Genomic DNA, 20,191 nt, shown 5'->3' with positions numbered 1-20,191 from the left:
ATTCTTTTTTTTTAACTTTTACTGAGTTTTAATTTCAGTATCATTAACATACAGCGTTATGTGAGTTTCAAGTGTAAAAGGTATTAACTCTTCTTTAAATGTTTGGTAGAATTCACTTAGGAAGCCATCTGGTCCTTAAGTTTTTTGGGAATTTTTGGTTACCAATTCAGTTTTGTTACTAGTAATCTGTTCATGATTTCTATTTCTTCATGATTCAAATTTGCAAGATTGTACATTTCTATGAATTTATCTACTCTGGGTTCAATCTGTTAGCATATAGTTTTTCATAGTATCGTCTGTAATCATTTGTATCTCTGTAGTATTGGTTTTAAATTCTCTTTAATTTCTGTTTTTAAGTCTTTTTTCGCCTGATGAGTCTGGCTAAAGGTTTATCAGTTTTGTTTACTTTTCAAATAACCAGCTCTTAGTTTCATTGATTTTTCCTTTTATTTCATTTATTTCCACTCTGATTTTTATTATTTCTATTTTTCTACTAACTTTGGGTTTTTCTAGTTCCTTTAGGTATAAAGTTCAATTGCTTGAGATTTTTTGTTGTTTTTTTTAGGTAGGTCTGTATTGTCATAAACTTTCCTCTCAGAACTGTTTTTGCTATGTCCCAAAGATATTGAATCATTGTGTTTCTATTTTCACTTGTCTCTGAGTGTTTTTTTATAATTTCCTTTTCAATTTCTTTGTTGACCCATTAGATGCTTGGTAGCATGGTTAGCCTTCATGTGTTTATGTTTTTTCCCCCACTAATTTTCTTATATTGATTCCTAGTTTCAAATCATTTTGGTCAGTAAAGATGCTTGATATGATTTCAGAATTACTAGACTTATTTAGACTTGTTTTGTAGCCTAAAATATGATCTATCTTTAATAGGGGTATGAACATATCTATGTGCAGCACCTCTACTTTGCATTTTCACTGAAGCAGGTTCCCACAGTGCACTTTTGCTCATTAAATGCCCCTTTCATGGAGTGTCCTCCCTAACCTTCCATTTTTTTTCAGGCTAATGTTTCCTATCCATTCTTCTAGACCTAGCTTAAATGTCACACTGCAGGGGTGGCTGGATGGCTCAGTCAGTTAAGCATCTGCTTTCAGCTCAGATCATGATACCAGAGTCCTGGGATCAAGCCCTGCATGGCGCTCCCTGCCCAGCAGTGAGTCTGCTTCTCCCTCTGCCTCTCCCCCTCTCCCCCACTCATTCTCTCTTTCTCTCTCTCTCTCTCTCTCTCTCTCTCAAATGAATAAATAAATATCTTAAAAAAATAAATGTCACACCACAGAGACATCTTTCCTTCCCACTCTGTCTCCAGGTTGTATTTAACCATATTACTGTATTCATTTTGTTTCTGTCCATTTTCATATTCATGAGTAATGACTTACTGTGATGATTTTCAGGATTCCCATCCTATATTTGTGCTCTCAGGAGATTGCGAATAGATTATGTTTTCCTTAGCCTCAAGGCTTGGCATGTAAACCTAAGACGTGAATGACTAAAGTACAAATCCCCTTCTAAAAAAAAATGCTGTTACCCCTGTGGAGCAGTAGCTTGGCTGAGATTGGCTGACATTAGATGAGAACAAGAGTGGGACTTAGCATGTAAACTGGGGAGTTGAAGGGTCTTACTGGATGGAAGGAAGTGATGCATTCATTAGTGGAAAATACCAAAGGCATGATGCTCCTTTGCAACAGCAGACACTGCCAGCCCCACATAAATTTACCTGATCCTGATGAGTAGCTTCTGGGCTTCCCTCCCTTCCACCCTCCCTTTTTAAAACATGTCTTACCAAGAAAATATATAGAGAGGATGGATAGATAGATAGATAGAGAGAAAGCATTCATATGTGTGTCTGTATATACACTGATGAACCTCTGTATTTTCAGTGCAACCTTTAGAACTGCACTGATATTTCACTAACCACCCATGGCCATTTAAATTATAATTTTTTGAAAGCAGTTAAAATTAAATTTTCATTTCTTCATTTGCTCTAGCAACATTTGAACACTCAGTAGCCACATATGCCTGGTGGCTACTATACTGGACAGTGCAGAATAGAACACTTCATAGACACAGAAAAGTCTATTGGACTGCATTGCTGTAGCATCTAATTGTTTTATAAATCACTCCTGTTGACTTTTGTCCCTTAGCATTGAAGCTAGGAAAAAAGGATCCTGTGTAAACAAGATTTTAATTGGATGTGTTCTTGTCAGCTGGTACCTTCATACAGATATAAACAAAGGACCATTTGTTGAGGAAGGTGGTTACATGTGAGTTGGTAGTTCTATGTTGAGGAGCTGGATAATCTTACCATGGAGAGGATATGGACCACTTGCCTGGAGAGCTCTGGCTTGAGGAACCATTCACACCACAACCTGTTCACAGTGCAGCAGATAGATGAGGATGAAGGTAGAGAAGAAAGATGGGAGTGTTGGTGGGGAAGGAGGTGGGGTCCGGAGCTTAGAAAATCAAGGGAAGGAGGAAGATGGTGGTCTTGAATCAAATGTTTGGCATAGGCATTATAGAGAATGAGAAATGGCTCATAAGCATTTATTGCTCACTTTCTCCTTCCCTTTACTTTGTGGCTTTATTTAAAATGACAGAGCGCACGAAGGGAGAGAGAGCCTAGCTGGAATAAAATACACCAGAGATTGTGCATTGCTAAGTACTATGTGCTCATCTCTTGACTGTCTTTTATTTTTTATCACTTCACATTTGGTTGATGGCCCAGATTACAAGTGCTTTGCGCACCAGGACGAAAGATGATAAATAAAACATTGACACTTTAAGCTGAGGATTGAACTGATTAATTGCCAGGACTACCGTGTTTTAGGTCTTTTGTAAATTAGGGGATGACTAGACAAAACTTCTCCTGTTTGGCTGCTTGGATATGATAGAAAATATCTTAGAACTGATATAGGATTCAAGCTTTCTTAATGTGAACCACGAGCCTTAAAACCTACAACTGACAAGAGACCAAATTTTCAACCTGACATCATTTTGGATGTGAGACTGTCAGTAGGTTTTGCTCTTATAATTTCAGAGGCAAAAAAAAAAAATTAATGCTTTACTGCAAGTTTATTCATAGAATTACAATGCTGTGCATAATTAGTAATCTGTAGCCTTTAACAGAAGAAAAAGAGATGCGCAATGACTTTAGTCATTTCTTTAAATTTTACTTAGTCGTCTGTCAGACAGTAAATGTGTCTTGGGGAAGACTCTGTTTTGACTGCATCAGAAATACCAGAAGGACTTATTAAAACCCAGATCGCTAGGCCCCATCCCCAGAGTTCTGATTCAGCAGATCTGGGGTGGACTCAAGAATTTGCTGTTTTAACAAGTTCCCAGGTGATGCTGATGTTGCTGATCTGTGGACCACTCTTTGACAACCAGTGGTCCTGTGGGAGTTTAAATTCAACTTCAGTCTGTGTTCATTTGGGGGATTATGTTGACGGAGGCATTGCATTTGCCTCTTTTTGAGTCATAATGTTTTTCACCTCTGAGGATTTGGCAGGAGGGAAGGAATATGTGTTCATTCCGGTGACCTGGCAGCTCAGTGCTGTCAGGCCCGTGGACTCATTGTCCTTCATTTGCCAGGTCAGCCTCTCCTGGTGAAGGCCACGACAGGCTAATAGGGCAGTTATCCTCCATCGCTCCTCCTCTTGCCTCCTCTCAAACTAGGAAGCAGCACACACTTGCAGAAAGAAGCAGCCGTATCTGTAGTGTTGGCTCCTGACCCAAATCGTCCCTGCATCTTGGAGGCCACCACAGTCCCAGGGTGGTGGAGGTAGTGAGGATGTGGTGTGGATGCCGAGAGTCTTTGAGTGGCCAGGTGGTTGACTGGGGCTGGCTGCTGGCAGGCAGTCAGGAGACCAGGCTGTATTTCTAAATGGACTTCAAACCCTTTGAGTGACCTTGGGCAAGTCTCCTAATCCTTGACTTTCCTATTTTGACCACTTGTGTTTATGGAACACACCTCTTTCCTTCCCAGTTTGAAAAATAGCAGAAAACCAGAATCTCAGATCTGGTGAGTAGCCTCCGGGGCATTTATGCGCTGATGTGCGGAACTCTGAGTGCCTGAGGACAAAGCTGCCGTGTAAACACAATATATTATTAATAAAATGTTAAAAAATAGCATCACACCCTCTGCTAATAATAGCTGGTTTAGGCTGTGGGAGCAGCTTTGACACGCAAGCTCCCAGCGGTGTTGAAGGAAGGGTGACTATGGTTTTTGAATTTGCAAGAAGATGAAAACCAGGCTTTAAAACATTTTTGAACATAATCATATGTATATTTGTGAAGAAAATATGATTATACTTTGGTGAAATTCAACTTCAGCAAACCAAACCATCAATTTATTTTTATTTTGATTTTTGATTTTTGTTCCATTTCAGAGTGGTTTTGTAATGTGGGCCATTCAATAGGCATTTTGGCTAAAGTGTTAGGTGTGTCCTTCCCCTTCCCATCTGTATTGGTAAGTGGTCAGTGCCCCTTAAACTCCATGGGGGGACACTTAGAAGTTATCTAGTCATTACTTAATTGGTGACTATATCCACTCTCCAGATGCATATGAGGCACCTGCTATGTGCTCTTGTAGATACTGAGATACAAAAATATGGGTTCTTGCCCTATAGGGATCTGTAGCATAATTTTGATTCAAGATATATAAGCAAGATATTATGTAAGGAGATCATTACGTCCTTTATATTTGTCTCCTTAAAAATGTAAGCAAAATTCAAATCCACTTTTGGTGCACTGTAATGGTATTTCTACAGTGATCTGAAGAAAATAGTTTCCTGCAGCGTCACTTATACCTGTCAGCAGGAAGCCCCGACATTTGTTTCTTCCTCCACCCTCCGAGAAGTATGGAGATGAAGACTTCCTGAGTGTCATACCTTGTCTGTAGAAGGTCTAGCACCCAAGCGATGGCTGCCCTTCTTGTGTCTCAGAGAGGGAGAGCTGTTCAGTTGAATAAATACATGACACATCTCCTAGGGACCATGAGACCCTCTTCCTTCCTCGCCAGCTGCGATGACTGCTCCCTCCTTGCCCTCTGTCCATGGAGCTGTGGCTTTCTATGCCCCAGGGGAAGCTCCTTAAGGGCAGGGCCCCCACCTGGGCCTAGGTGAAGGCCTCAGCTCCAGTACCTCTGGGAGTTGCCTCGGAGCTTTGAAACAAATGCAGACAGATGCCTGGGTTCACCCCCAGAGATTTTCAGTGCAGGTGAACTGGAAGTGGTCCCTGGGCGACTTCAAAAACACACCCCAGGTGAGTGCAGTATGTCCCTGGGTTGAGAAACTGAGTTTGTGGTGGAATTTATCTGAAAGCGTAAATCAGAGAGTCTCTGGTACACACTCAGGAATTTTTTGAATGGAGAAAAGCACAACTTCCATGGGAGGCCTGTCCTGACTTGAGGCTCTTTTCCTATAAATAGGACCTCCCAGTGTGCAGAACAGAATGGTTATTTCAGGTGCTGGTCACAGTGGCCCTTAGCTACCTTCCCTATGAGCACAGCTGGGTGTCTGGGGCCAGTGCCTCGGGAGCCTTCCTTCCCCCGGCCCTGGGATTCCTCAGTTTTTCTCTACTGTCTCGTCACTGCAGAGCCTCCAGTAGATGTACCTCGTTCCCGCATGGCGCCCCTCCTGGCTGCAGCACCTTTTGCCCCATAGCCTGCCAGGACTGGGGTTACCAGCCTCAGGCTCAGTGCCTCATGCCAGCGTTCTTCCCTCCTGCCACTGAATCAGTCAGTACTTACAGCCTGAATTACCTTTTCTCCTCCTTGAATCTGTGTTCCCCTCAACCCATGTTCATTTGGGGGATGTATGGTGCCTATAGGGGATCACCTGTGTGGTGCACAGGACCAGGTCAGGTCCTCTTTTGCTCAAGTCTGTACCAAGCTCCCCAGCCCATTCATTACTTTTCCTACAATCTGTACATTTTGTGTTTTGCACCAGTCTTCAGTGATCTCTTCTTCTGTCTGTGTTTCCGAAAAACTAAACCGGACAACTAGAGGACACATTGGAAGCATGCAGTGGGCTCCAAGCAGCCTTATTTACCTGCTTATTTTGGACTTTTAGGTTTGGAGGATCATGTCTGTCCATGAGCTGAGTAGGATTCTAACTAAGTAGATGTTACTTCAATGTTATGTGGGCAGATTTGGGCTGTTCTGTTCGTCCAGAGAAGGGGATCCAAGGTGGACGATGAAGAATGGTTTTATTTGAGAGTTGAGGGCTGAGGAGGCTGCTAAGTGACAGGGACATGAGGTTGGGATAGGAATGAACTAGAGGCAACTGTAGGCATTCATTTTTTCCCCTTTTTAAAATTTTCATTTGGTGTTTTGACTCCTGTATCACTGTTGTCATTTCCTCGTGTTTACTTTCATTTTTCATCTTTGCTTCTCCCACAAATTGTTCTGTCTGGTTTGCCAGAGAAAGCTACAATGTCCTGAGCACCCCCAGACTTTCTATCAGCCTACACCCCGTACCCCCTGTTTGTGCATCCCCTGGTTTATCTCCTGCTACCTCCTGTGCTGATATCTAGATTGAACTCTTTTCTTTTTTTTCTTTTCTTCTTTTCTTTTCTTTTCTTTTCTTTTCTTTTCTTTTCTTTTCTTTTCTTTTCTTTTCTTTTCTTTTCTTTTCTTTTCTTTTCTTTCTCTTCTCTTCTCTTCTCTTCTCTTCTCTTCTCTTCTCTTCTCTTCTCTTCTCTTCTCTTCTCTTTTCTTTTCTTTCTTTTCTTTTTCCTTCCCTTCCCTTCCCTTCCCTTCCCTTCCTTTCCTTCCTTTCTTTTCTTTCCTGATTTTATTTATTCATGAGAAACAGAGAGTCAGAGACATAGAGGGAGAAGCAGGCTCCTTCCTCACAGGGAGCCCTATGTGGGACTCCATCCCTGGACCTCGGAATCACGCCCTGAGCCACCCAGTCATCCTGAACTCATTCTTTCTTCACTCCTTTCCTTTCCTTTTAAAGAATTGCTTCCTCTTGGCATAAATACTCTATCTTTTGTCATTACCAAATTATTCTTCCTTTTTATCTTTGGGAAAATGCAATGGTGTCTATCACATCATATTAGAGATATCCAGAGTGGATTTTTCTTTTCCTTTGTTTTTGCCAACATTAATGGGTTATTATTAATTTTCTTGATGCTAATTTCATCCTCAGGTGGGAAATATTACTCCCATTTTGATAGGTGAGGATGTAGAAGCCAAAAGGAGTAGCTTGACCAAGATCAAGCTTGTTAAATGGTAGAGCTTGGGATGTCTCAGGCCAGAGCCTTCACTTTTGTGCTGTTAAACTCTGAACCCTCCAGCTGGAGGAGGACCAGCATATTGTGTTACCAGGCCAAAGGGATGGAATTAACACCCTTGAAGTTTCTTCCATGCCAGTGTTCTTGGGATGCTCTGAGATTATGTACGATGGTGAGCCCTTTTCCATGGGGTTGATTTTGCTAATAAATTGGCCTGGGACCCTAGAGGTGAGTCAGTATCAATTCTTGGACTGTGAATGGCCATGGTGGGCATGTGGTGAATTATGGGTGAGTACCAGTACCTTGGGTTGTGTTACTGTGTAAAGAGCAGAGTGGACTTCTCCCAATTAAGACTCTCAATGTTTTGTTTCTTTGCAGAGCCTGTGTCATCTTGGGGGTAATATTCCTTCTGTCATCTATATGCATAGTGGTCAAAGCCATCCATGACCTCTCGACTAGGCTGCTCCCAGAAGTGGTAAGGTCCTCCTTCTTCTTTAACAATTTTTCCGGGAGCTACCGGCCTCTGACAAAGCATTTACTGGGGCAGGTCAGGTGGGTGGAAGGAGAATATACAGCATTTTAGGAGTCCAAAAGAACTCACAGCACACTGTGAATGACTTGGTAGAGTGAGGTCCTGGGTGACAGGAGAAAACTTCCAAGTAGTTGAGGTGGTACTGGGTTCTGGGTTCTGTGTCTCTCTCCTTAGATCTATTGACTATTTTTATTTTTATTTTTTTATTTTTTATTTTTTTAAACAAATTTTATTTTTTTTTAATTTTTTAAAATTTATTTATGATAGTCACAGAGAGAGACAGAGAGAGAGAGAGAGAGAGAGGCAGAGGGAGAAGCAGGCTCCATGCAGGGAGCCCGACGTGGGATTCGATCCCGGGTCTCCAGGATCGTGCCCTGGGCCAAAGGCAGGCGCCAAACCGCTGCGCCACCCAGGGATCCCTATTGACTATTTTTAAAGCAAGATGTCTTTTATGTAAAAGGAGATGGGATGATTTTTATGTAGCAGAATGATCCAATCTGTGCTGTTCATATCTGTTGTTCTTTGTCTAGTCAATGGTTATTGTAATCAGGATTATTTTTCTCTTTTGCACCTTGTATCAATCCATTCACATTGGATTTTCTGGCACAGCTGACATTCAGATGCAGAAACTGGAAGATGCAATTTCATATTAAAGTGTGTCTTTGACTGCTTTGTTCTTTGGCTGAGAGCCATTACCTGCACTCTGATTCTTTCCCCACCCTCTCCTTTTAGGAATGGGGTGGGGAGGGGGCAGGGAAAGTACTTGAAGGTCTCTTATCAGGTTATCTTCATAGAAGGCAGCTGACTTACTTACCAAGAGATGGAGTTACTGGCATTACAGTGATTCTCTAAATACAAGTTGCATAGTGATTTAAATGCAAAAATATGGGCTCTTCTCTTAGGATGTGATCTGAGTTTGGCTACCTGCACCGTCTTATATACCAGGCCTAAATTAGTGGACCTTTCATTGCACTTTTAGAAAAATATGCGTTAATCCATTCTGGGGTAAGATATTTGCATATTTATGGGAAAGAATAAAATTAAGTGGGACCTGACACTGCATTTAGGAGAATTATGAAAATGGGTGCTCTAAGTTACCAGCCCCTCTCCCGACTGAAATGAGATCAGACGCCAGTCCTTTCCTAACTCACGGGGATCTTACCTATTATTTGTCATCACAGCTGGCCTGAAGCTTATTGTCTACTATCTCAGCAACAGCGAGGAAAGGTGGACACCCAGCTGTGGCCTTCGGTCCTTGCCGGAAGCAGAGCTAGCTGAGGGGAATAGTCCTATCTCATACTCTGTGTTCTTAATCTTGCCACCGTGATGCCTCGCTCTGATCTCCTCCTTGTGATCTCTCTCTGGCCCAGGATTCTGGACTTTTCCATCCTTTCCTCCACCAGACTTGCCATCCTAAGTTCCATTCTGTCAGAACCTGAGTCTTAGCATTAAGTATGATTAATTAAGATGTCAGCCAGATAACGTCTTTGCGTTTTTACAGGGGATGGAGACATGCCTCCACTCAAAGACATATTTATGGGTAGGAATTTTTAGCACAAGGCTAGTTGACACGTTCATTCATTTAGGCATTAAAAGTTAATTTGCAGCAGGGCCAACTTGATAAGGAGTGAGCAGCTGTGCTCATGAACCTTTGCACAGGCCCTCCTTGGCTTTCTCTTGAGAGTGGAACCATTTTTACTTGGAAACAGTCTCACATCCTGTGGTCCAAATGCTCCTGAGGGAAGAAGCTCACCAACTGAAATTCCACACCAAGGTACAAATGCCTGATGCCCTGACCACGTGGGGTTCAGAGAGGGCGAAGAGCTCCATGATTTTATCCAACACTGGCCCTGTCCTTGGAGGACTCACACCCACTGCCTCTCTGATGAGCCCTGGTGTGGGATTTAAGAATCAGACCCATTTATGGTCACCTCCTCAGAACTCTGACAAAAAGAATAAGGTGGTTTTATTGTTTTGGTTTAAGTCTTCAGCATTATGGAAAGATAACAAGGGTACGTGAGCTCCCATCCCCAGACAGAAGGCCTTCTAATCAGCTTAGTGGCACACGAGGGTCCAGACAAACGCTGCCAGGTAGTTGCTGACAGTGTTTCAATCCGGAGTCTTTGGGTTCCCACTCTCTGCTCTAGAGGTTTGCAGAAGCCCACAGGCCAGAGCCGGATCCCCAGTCCCTGGCCAGTGGGAATTCGGCACCAGTGTTTGTCCACATCTAAGTCAGGAGGCATGATCACATACTCCCAGAAGCCAGTCCTGAAAGCAGGAGAAGCTCTGTGTAGCCAGTGGTCTGCGGGAGCGTGCCTGGAAGAAAGGCCTGCCCTCTGGTGGTGCCAGGCAGACTTGCTGTGCTGTCAGGGCCGTCAGATCTTCCAGGTTTTCAAGAGTGGAAGCCTATGTTTAATGTGAACTAAATGGGCAACTCATTAAATATTTTTGAAAACCCTGGTTAGGAGTGGATGGGCAATTTCGTTGAAGTCAAATAAAGTATGCCTGTAGCTGTTGAAATCAGGGAGACTCGTCTTCAGGGCCATGTCATGATTTTAGGTCTGAGTTACAGCCTTGCCCTCAACCGCAGAACTGCCTTTTTTTTTAATACCAAAAAAAACAAAAACAAAAACAAAAAGGTTTGTTCCAGTGTAGGTAACACACAGTGTAATATGAGTTTCAAGTGGACAATATAGTGACTCAACAATTCCATACATCACCCAATGCTCATCACGATAAGTGCCCTCCTTAATCTCCGTCACCTATTTCACCCATCCCCCCACCCACCTTCCCTCTGGGAACCATCAGTTCTCTATAGTTAAGAGTCTGTCTCTTGGTTTGTCTCTTCTTCTTCTTTTGTCCATTTGTTTTGTTTCTTAAATTCCACACATGAGTGAAATCCTATGGTATCTGTCTTTCTCTGACCTATTTCTCTTAGCATTAAACTCTGTAGCTCCATGCTTCTCCATCAAGTGGGACTCAGTGGCGGTCTCAGCATGTCCAGCAGGGTGTCCACCTTTAGCCTCAAGAGATTGTCGTCTTTCTCCACCTGCTGGTTCCGCCTGCGGAGCTGCTGAGCTCCCTCCGGGCCACACCTCCACTAATCCCCGACTCTGCTATCCACTGGCCATTTTCAAACTTCAGGCTTTGTCCCACCACGTTCATGGTGGGGGTTCCATAGTCCAGGCCCAGCTCCACCTCCTGGGTTGACCAATCCAGATTATGCAGGTTGGAGAGAGAAGTGGATGTTTTCTAAGGACTGAACGTATTCCCAAAGGGAGGCATCTTTGGCCTGATGAAGGAAAGTTGGCAAGATTTTATTCTTTTTTATGGCTGAGTAATATCCCATTGGGTATATATATCACATCCTCGTTATTCCCTTCATCAGTCATTGGACACTTGGAAGAACCCTCTTGCTTTGTTTGTGGGAAGGCAAACTGGTGCAGCCACTGTGGGAAAACAGTATGGAGGTTCCTCAAAAAGTTAAAAATAGAGCTACCCTACGATCTAGTAATCACACTGCTAGGTATTTACCCAAATAAAACAAAACCACAAATCCAAAAGGATATATGTACCCCTCTGCTTATTGCAGCATGATTTCTAATAGCCAAACTATAGAAACAGAGCTGCTTTTTTAGGTATGATTTCTATAGGGTTATTTTTACTGTGGGTTTGTCAGAAGCAGCATTTACCTGACCCTGGGCCTGTTTCCTGGTGGCTTTTTTATTTTATTTTTATTTTTATTTTTATTTATTTTATTTTTTTTAAGGATTTTATTCATGGGGGGGTGGGGGGAGACAGGGAGAGACACAGGCAGAGGGAGAAGCAGGCTCCATGCAGGGAGCCTGACATGGGACTCAATCCCGGGCCTCCAGGATCACACCCTGGGCCAAAGGCAGGCACCAAACCGCTGAGCCACCCAGGGATCCCTTATTTTTATTTTTAATGTAGCTGCGACCCTCTCAGAGTGAGGATAATCGAAAGAACATGTAAGCTTTGAATAAGAAAGCTATGCGGTTTGGAATTTCCCATGAAGTACAGTGACTCTGAGCTGTGCTGGTGTCACTGGGCCCTTGGCATCGTCCTGGAGAAGCCAGGCCAGTCGGCTCTCCGGGGGCCCCAGCACAGGAATTTGTGCTACTGGGAGGCCTTCATGACTAAATGGTCTACGTCTGTTCCACACAAACTGCACGTGAGCACGTCGGAGCATTCATGAATCAGGATCCAAAAGAACCTTCTCAGAAGTTATATGAACAGTGGTTCTAGAAGTCGAGGAGAGTTAATAGTGCCTCACATGTAGTGGTTGCCCTATGACTGTGGATCGCTTTGAAAAGAACATCATCCTCTTTCTTTTCTCCCCCCTGCCGCCCCCTGTGTAGGTAAGAGGGACAGGTGGCCTCTTCTCCTTTTGGTAGGATGTGGGGGCTCTGAGGCTCTGATCTTCCTGAGGTGGTCAGCTGGCTGCTGGCGGAGCTTAGGTTTTTTTTTTTTTTTTTTAATTTTTATTTATTTATGATAGTCACAGAGAGAGAGAGAGAGAGAGAGAGAGAGAGAGGCGCAGAGACACAGGCAGAGGGAGAAGCAGGCTCCATGCACCGGGAGCCCGATGTGGGATTCGATCCCGGGTCTCCAGGATCGCGACCTGGGCCAAAGGCAGGCGCCAAACCGCTGCGCCACCCAGGGATCCCCGGAGCTTAGGTTTAAGGCGGCGTCTCCTAGTCCAGGACTGTCTTGGCTGCTGGAACTGTCAGGCTTCTATGGTCCTCTTGTTCTTTGGCATTAAGGGTCTGGCCCTCCTGTGTTCTCATTCTCAGGGGGGCTGCTGACAGGGCTGTCCTAGAGAGGATGGCCAGGCCCCCCGCAGGCCCCATGCCTGGCCTTTCGGGCTACGCCGGCTACCTCCATCCCTTACCATTCTCCGTCCACACTCTTTGTCTCCTGGAAGCGCCACAGGCAGGTTGACCCTGAAGCAGTGGAGAGGGCCAGGGCCGTGGGACAAGCATGGGATGAGGGGAGTCAGGAGATGCGTGGAATCACATGGCGGGAAGCGCTTTAGGGGAGCTGCGTAGCACACGGAAGGTATGTGGGTGTGGCAGGCTGACCTGCTGGAGGAGGGTCCCCTCTCTGCCTCATCTTACCCTCGGGGAGACCAGCACAGGCAAGTCGCTTAGCCTCCCTGGCCCTGGACTTCCGCATATGTACAATGGAGATAGTACTTAATGTCAGGGGTTTAGGGTAAGGATGAAATGAGCCGTTTATTTAAAATAACAGTCATTAAAAGACAGTGCCACTGTGGTGCCTGCTGCCCTTAACGCTCTGAGTTTTGATGTCTCTGAAGAGCGTGCTGGTCAGTGTTACCTCAAGTTGTGGCCTGAGGTCCTTTCAGACTGGGCCCCTCAGTCCCCTTCACTTGGCTTCTGCTCTCCCCTCAGGCTGGCTGGAGCTGGTAGTGTGCTCTCTCGGGCTCCCGGTCGTAGCCAGTCTTGGGCTGTGTTTGGTAGAACAACAACACGGTGTTGGAAGACCTGACCTCCAAGGCTGCCTCCCTACTCGTCAGATGTGTGGCTTGTGGCAGATCATGGCTCCTCTCTGGGAAGATTCCCTCGGTGTTAGTGGGTGTCAGGCCACCTACTGTACCACAGAGATTGGGAGTTAAATGAGGTAACGAATGTGGAAATGCTGTGTAAACTGTCATGCTTTACAAAAGAGGGAGGTGATCTTGGTTCCGATCCCAAGGCCATAGAAGTCCCATTCTTGGCCATGAGCTTCCTGTCAGTGTCCTGTTCAGCTGGACCAGCTCACTAGCTTCTCCTGCCTATAGTAGACCAGGACTTCTTCATCTGGAGCTCTCAGCCAGTGTCTGCATCCAACCTCCTTCAGTGGTCATGTGGCAGTAATAGTGATTGCAGCTATAATTAAAATAATAACTACAGGGGCACCTGGGGGCTCAGTTGGTTAAGTGTCTGCCTTCAGCTCAGGTCATGATCCCAGGGTCCCCGGCGTTAGGCTCCCTGCTCAGCAGGGAGTCTGCTCCCTCTCTCTCTGCCCCTCCCCTGGCTCATGCTCTCTTTCTCTGTCTCTCAAATAAATAAGTAAAATCTTAAAAAAGTAATAACTAGAGATTGGCAATAAATGATGCATGGTCATGTGCTGATAATAATAATTATTACCATCTAACTGTCTACTAGTCCCTAGACCCTGGGGCACTGAGGATGCAAAGTCAAGTAGCACTAGTGGCTAGAATTTTCTCATTGCCCTGCAAAGCCCTTGACTTCTCACGGGAGCCGCCTATTGCTCCCAGGGAGCTCACAGTTGGGGAGAGCCCCACCAACTGATACATACAGTTCACGGTAATAAGGGTTGTGATAGAAACAATCACATGAGAACACAGAAAATGCTTTGGTATCAAGCCTGGAGGTGGAGGAGGTGTGTTGGGGCCTCTCAGAGGAGGAGACGCTTCATATAACTTCTGATGGAAGAGTGAGAATTGGCAAGGCAGCTCTAGCTGTGAAGGGGGTGGGCGTGAGGCACAGGAGGAAGGGGTCCTTACAGGCACAGCAGGGGCAACAAGCCTGTTCTCTCCCTAACCCCTCCTCACCTTTCTCCTCTCTGTTTCCGATGTATACCGGTGTCCCTGGGTAGGAGAATTAAAAGGAATTTTAAGGAATTAAAAGGAGAAAATGCAAAGGAGAAGAGAGAAAGGAAGAGGGAAAAATAACTATGTGTTATGTGTTATGGGTCAGAAATGATTGCTTAGCATAATTTTGACTCTTCACTGAGTAGCAAGGTTGTCCTTCAAGCCTCCCCATGACTATCTCTCTCTACTAACCTCTTGCCTCTGATGCCAGCCCACCCACCAGGACAAAGGAGCTTCTAACAAAGCAAGGGAACCCTTCTCACTTGCTCCTTTCCTTGCTCTATCCTTCCCAGTCCTTGCCAGAATGGAGCCAGGTGGCCAGTCTCCTGCCCACACCTCTGTTTTCAGTCTCCTTACCACCTTCCCTCTCCCTCAGGGCTTCTCTCCCTCCCACACTTAACCCTTTGAGCCCCCTCCGTGCCCACCTCTTTGGAAATCTCATGTCTATACTCATTCGTTCCTTCTGGCATCTTTAGTCATGCCCCGCCTGCAATTCGTATCCAGGCATTTTCTTTCAAGCGCTTCCTTCCCTCCTTCAGCTTCTATTGCTCTTGAAAGTTCTCTGAAGACATTCATCCCTTCTTCTCGTTCTTCTTGTTGCCTCAACTGCAAACCTTGCCTCCCCTCAGCTGCCCCTCCCTGGTCGTCTTTCAAGTCCATTCTTTAGGGTGTCCCCTTTGAGGCAAAACACGTCGAACAGAAGAAAATGAGGAAGGGTGGAGCCAACAATAACGGTTTGGGGCCAGGTGAGTAACTTCACACAGATGCTGCTCACTCATCAGCTTGCTGGCCTCAGGTCACCTGAGACAGGCACCCCACTCATGGGAGTGAGTTTTGAAAGATTCTGTGGTGAATGAGTATAGTCTTGTGGTGAAGGGTGTGGGAGCTGGAGTCAAGGATGCAGATCCCAACTCTGCTACTTTCTAACTAGAGGAATCTGGGCAGGTGGTTTAGCCTTTCTCTGCCTAAGTTTCTCTGTTTTTAAAGTAGAAATGATAGCGGTACTTTCTTTGTAAGATTGTTAAGAAAACAAAAAGATGTAGGTGATGTGCTTAGCATATAACTATTGAATAAATGTTGCCTGATACCGTTGGACCGAAGAAGTTTCTGAGGAAGTTGGTGGACCTTTTGTTCTGGAAGCTCAGCCTTCTAGGATGTGTCTTCAGGGATCCTGTTCCTAGCTCAGATTGCTTAATGCTGTAGGATCCTTCCTGTGCAATTATCTATGATTTCTGGATTCCCCATCAGCAATAGAGAGATTCATCTCCAGTATGACATGCTTTCAAGCAAACTCTGAATTTTATTTGGGATTTGTATTACCAAATACTTGAAAAAAAAATCACACACATTCAAGGCCCTTGACATCTTCTCTGCCACCATCTTCTCAGTAATGCACAAAAGCAGAAATTCGTGGTGTCAGACATTAGTGGTGTCCCAGTCTTGTTACCTGAGAATAATTCCATTACCTCAACAAGACTGACCTCTTCATTCATCTGATAGGCAGGGACCAATAGGCTTCTAAACACAAGAAACTAAGCACTGATGAAAACGAATTATTATTTGCTTGAATGAGTTCGAGGAGAGTAAAGGATCTAGAAATAGATCCACACATATCTGGTTAACTGGTTTTTGACAAAGGTGTTGAGGCAATTCAATGGAGGGAAGAAAAATTCTGTCAATAGGTGGTGCTGGGGGCTCCCTGGGTGGCTCAGTCAGTGAGGTGTCTGCTCAGGTCATGATCTCAGGGTGCTGGGATTGAGTTCTGTGTCAGGCTCCCCACTCAGTGGGGAGTCTGTTTCTCCCTCTCCCTCCGCTCCTCCACCCCCAACTCGTGCTCACTCTAACTCTCATAAATATAAGTATACATGTTTGTGTATGTGTGTATATATGTATAAACATATGTATGGTGTTTAAATGGTGCTGGATCAACTGGAAAGCCATATGGACAAAAATGGAGATGAACCTTTATATAAAAATTAACTTAAAATGGATCATAAGCTTCAATGTAAAATTGAAAACCCTTAAAACTTCAAAAAGAAAATAAAGGAGGAAATCTTTGCAATCTTGAAATAGGCAAAGTTTCTTAGATATGCCACCCAAAGCATGAACCATTAAAATTTAAAAAAATTGAACATTGGAGTTTATCAAAATCAAAAACCTTTGCTCTTCCAAGACGCCATTAGGAAAATGACAAGACAGCATGGGCGGCAAATATATATCAGGCAAAAGACTTCTATCCAGAAAACATAAAGAACATTTTGATGATAATAAGATCAACAACCCAATAAGGAATCCTCCCTTCCATTTCTTCTTTCTCCATAAAATCTTTATGTCCTGTAGTGAAACTTTGTTCTCCAGGAGGATTTTGTATATTTTTATTAAGATTATTCCTTTATATTTTGTGAGCTTTGTTGCTATTTTAAGGATTAATTATTTATTTAATTTTCTATATTATTAATGCATAAAACTATATTAGGATAATGCTCTTACTAACCTATAACCTTGCTGATTTTTGTTTTATCGGTTATTTTGGATATATTATTTATAATGGCAGTTCGTCTCTCCTTTCCAATTCAAATATTTCCATTTTTCCCCTTATTCATTAGCCAAGGTCTTCAATACAGTATTGAATAATTTGCTGCTGATTTTGGAGTAACTGTTCAGTTTCTTGTTTGCCAGGAGGTATTTTTTAAAATCACAAATCCTGAGTTTTGAGTACTATTTCTGTATATATGGAGATGTTTCTTTTCCTTGGAGAAGTTAATATTTTGAGTTAATATTTTAATATTTGAGGCATCCTTGAATTCTTGGAATAAACCCTATTTGGCCAGAAAGTGTTGTTATTTTAATTCATTGCTCATTTTCACTTACTATTATTTCATTTAGGGTTTTTGCATCTATGCTCATAAGTGACATGAGTCTAAAGCCCCTGTCCTTGGGCACCACATACACATAGTTACGTTAGCTTTTCTTTTTCTGTGCCCTGGAGTACTGGTAGTAATGTAGGAATTATTTGTTCTATTAAGTTTTGGTAGAATTTACCTGTGAAATTGAGCCTGTTGCCTTTTGGAGAGGCAATAAAGTATGTTCTATGTTAAGATTGTGAACTCTAAAAAAAAATTAAAAAATTAAAAAATAAAAATAAAGATTGTGAGCTCTAGAGCCAGACTGCCTTGGTGAATTAGATGTGACAAGTGGATGAGTTACCCCACCTCTTTGGCTCTAGTTTTCTCCTCTAAAATATGTTTAATAAACATAACATTAGTACCTACCCCACAGAGTTGTAAGAATCAGCCCAGTTAATGCATGTAAAAAAGCATTTAAAAAGTGTTCAGCACTGTGCTAAAATGGTTTTTGCTTCTATTGTAATTATCGCCACTATTACTGATTTTTTTTCCCCTGCTGCCTCAAACATTTTTAAGTTTATAGATTTGGAATAATTTTCAAAATTTGTTTTTCTAGAAAATTGCCCATTTTTTCTAGGCTTTCAAATTTACCTTATTAAAGTGCTCATACTATTTGCATAAGATTTTTTAAAAATCTTGAATCCATCTGTACTTGTGTGCCCCGTCTTATTGCTAATGTTTATTTGTGCTCTTGCTCTTTGTCTCTCTCTCTCTTTTTTAAAAAAATATTTTATTTATTTATTTGACGGAAAGAGAGTGCATGCGCACAAGTAGGCAGAGAGGCAGGCAGAGGGAGAGGGAAGAGTAGGCTCTCTGCTGGATAGGGAGCCCTACAGGGGGCTCCCCAATCCAAGGACCCCAGAATCATGACCCAAGCCAAAGGCAGTCCCTTACCCATCTGAGCCACCCAGGCTCCCCTTGCTCTTTGTCTCTTAATGTAGCTTACCAAAAGTTTTTTCTTCTTAGAAACCATCCATTTGATTTCGTGGAACATGTTGATGTGCTTTCTCTTTCCAGTAAGCTCTCATCTTCAGTAGTTCCTGCTATTTTGTTCACACTTGGTTTTTGGGGGCGGGTAAGTGAATTTGATGGGGATTTTTTTTTTTCCTTTTTAGTTTTTGCTGTCAACATTTCATTTTTTTCTCCTGTTGTGTTTTTAGACTGAGAGAGAGACAAAACAGTCATTTATGGAAGGAGCTGGCAAAAATATTTTGCACGGAAGTGTGTTCTTCACATTGTATCGTTTTAGTCCTGGGCAGTTTTGAGATTCTGGCCTCACATCTGCCAGATGAGGTCCTCTGATGGAGCCCTGATATTTGTAAGTGTGAGCATTCTCCAGTGACTGAACCATGAGTGAGGGCTCTTAGGCAACCATCACACACAGCAGGCCAGGGGCGTGAAATGTGTTACCAGGCATGATGTCAGATTTCTGTGTCAGCTGCGAGGCTGTAGGTCTCCAGTTATTCAGACACTAACTTTATGTTGCTGGGAAGGAATTTCGTGGAAGTGATTAACATCTTTAGTCAGTTGAATGTCAGTAAAGGAGATGATGCTCAGTCATCTGAGTGGGCTTGATCCAGTCAGTTGAAAGGCTCTAAGAGCAGAGCTGAGCAGGCTTTAAGGGCTCAATGATTGAGCATTTGCTTTGGCTCAGGTTGTGATCCCAGGGTCCTAGGATCGAGTCCTGCATCGGGCTCCCTGCAGGCAGCCTCTTTCTCCCTCTGCCTATGTCTCTCATGAATGAATGAATGAATGAATGAATGAATGAATGAATGAATGAATAAATAAAATCTTAAAAAAAAAAAAGCTGATCTGAGGCTTTCCTGAGGAAGTTCTGCTCTTGGAGAGCAGGTTCAGCTCCTGCAGGCACCCCAGCCTGCCCTCCCTGTGGATCTCCCGACTTCCCTTGCCAGCCCCCCATTGTCCCACAAGTCAGTTCCTTGTAGTGCATCTCTTAATATTGATCTCCTACTGATTCTCTTTCTGACTAATGTACTCACAAATTACTGCCCTGAAGTATTTTCTTTATGTTGAGTTTTGATTTTTATCCAACTTGTATGTGTTATGATTTAAACAGCCACTTATTCTGCAAGAGTCTTTATAAAAAATAACCTCCTCTTTAGAGGCAACCATTTACAGCTTTCAACCTTCACCTCTCTAAGTAACACACATGTGTTGCCGCTTCCTGCGTTGTCAGTTAAAGGCATCATTTTTTTGACTTCCTCCTCCGGCTGGCTCTTTAACCATCCCCCATTGACTGTTTACTTCCCAGTACATTTGCATTGGTATTTTGATTAGATCAATAGTCAGCATTATTATGATGATGATTGTAAATGCTATTCAGAGCTGAACCACATACTCTTGTTTGTTCCCTGATACTAATAAAATGAAATATAAACCACACACACACACACACACACATACACACACACACACACCCCTACATTTTGGGTCTGCTCCTCAGATATCATCTTGAGATCTCATTTGTTTTAATCCTAGGGATTCACTTTGTTTTTCTCTTGGGTTGTATCTTACTGGATCCCATGTTGCTGTCTTTCATGGTTTACTCCACAGTTTGGGAGGAGCACATCTTTAAGGAACTTTCTAAGAACACTTATAAGGAAGGCAACATTTTTTTGAGACTTTAAATGTCTGAAATGTTGCTGTTCTATACTCTATTTGTTAGTTTGCCTGCATGGAAAAGAGTTTATGAGACATTAATCTCTTCTAATTTCTAGTGTTGCTTTTTAGGAGTTTAATGCTCCTCTAATAACCAGTTTTTGTTGTTGTTGTTGTTGTTGTTTTAAAGCATTTTCTCCCATTTCTGGAAGCTTATAAGATCTTCCATTTGTCCTCAGTGTTCTGGC

The 20,191-nt window shown here is 43.3% G+C and overlaps 1 protein-coding gene across 1 annotated transcript in view; it reads left to right on the top strand.

Moving 5' to 3' along the window:
* The window catches only part of TMEM163 (transmembrane protein 163), a 224,648-nt gene that overhangs the window by 176,211 nt on the left and 28,246 nt on the right, over positions 1-20,191 (top strand). Inside the window, 1 exon segment of the mRNA XM_077861496.1 lies at positions 7,628-7,724. Within this exon segment, the coding sequence (XP_077717622.1) occupies positions 7,628-7,724 (97 nt within the window).

The sequence above is a fragment of the Canis aureus genome, chromosome 20, assembly GCF_053574225.1.
Source record: "Canis aureus isolate CA01 chromosome 20, VMU_Caureus_v.1.0, whole genome shotgun sequence".
Classification (NCBI taxonomy): Eukaryota; Metazoa; Chordata; class Mammalia; order Carnivora; family Canidae; genus Canis; species Canis aureus.
Note: the sequence above shows the minus strand (reverse complement) of the source record. Positions and strands in the feature narration are given on the sequence as shown.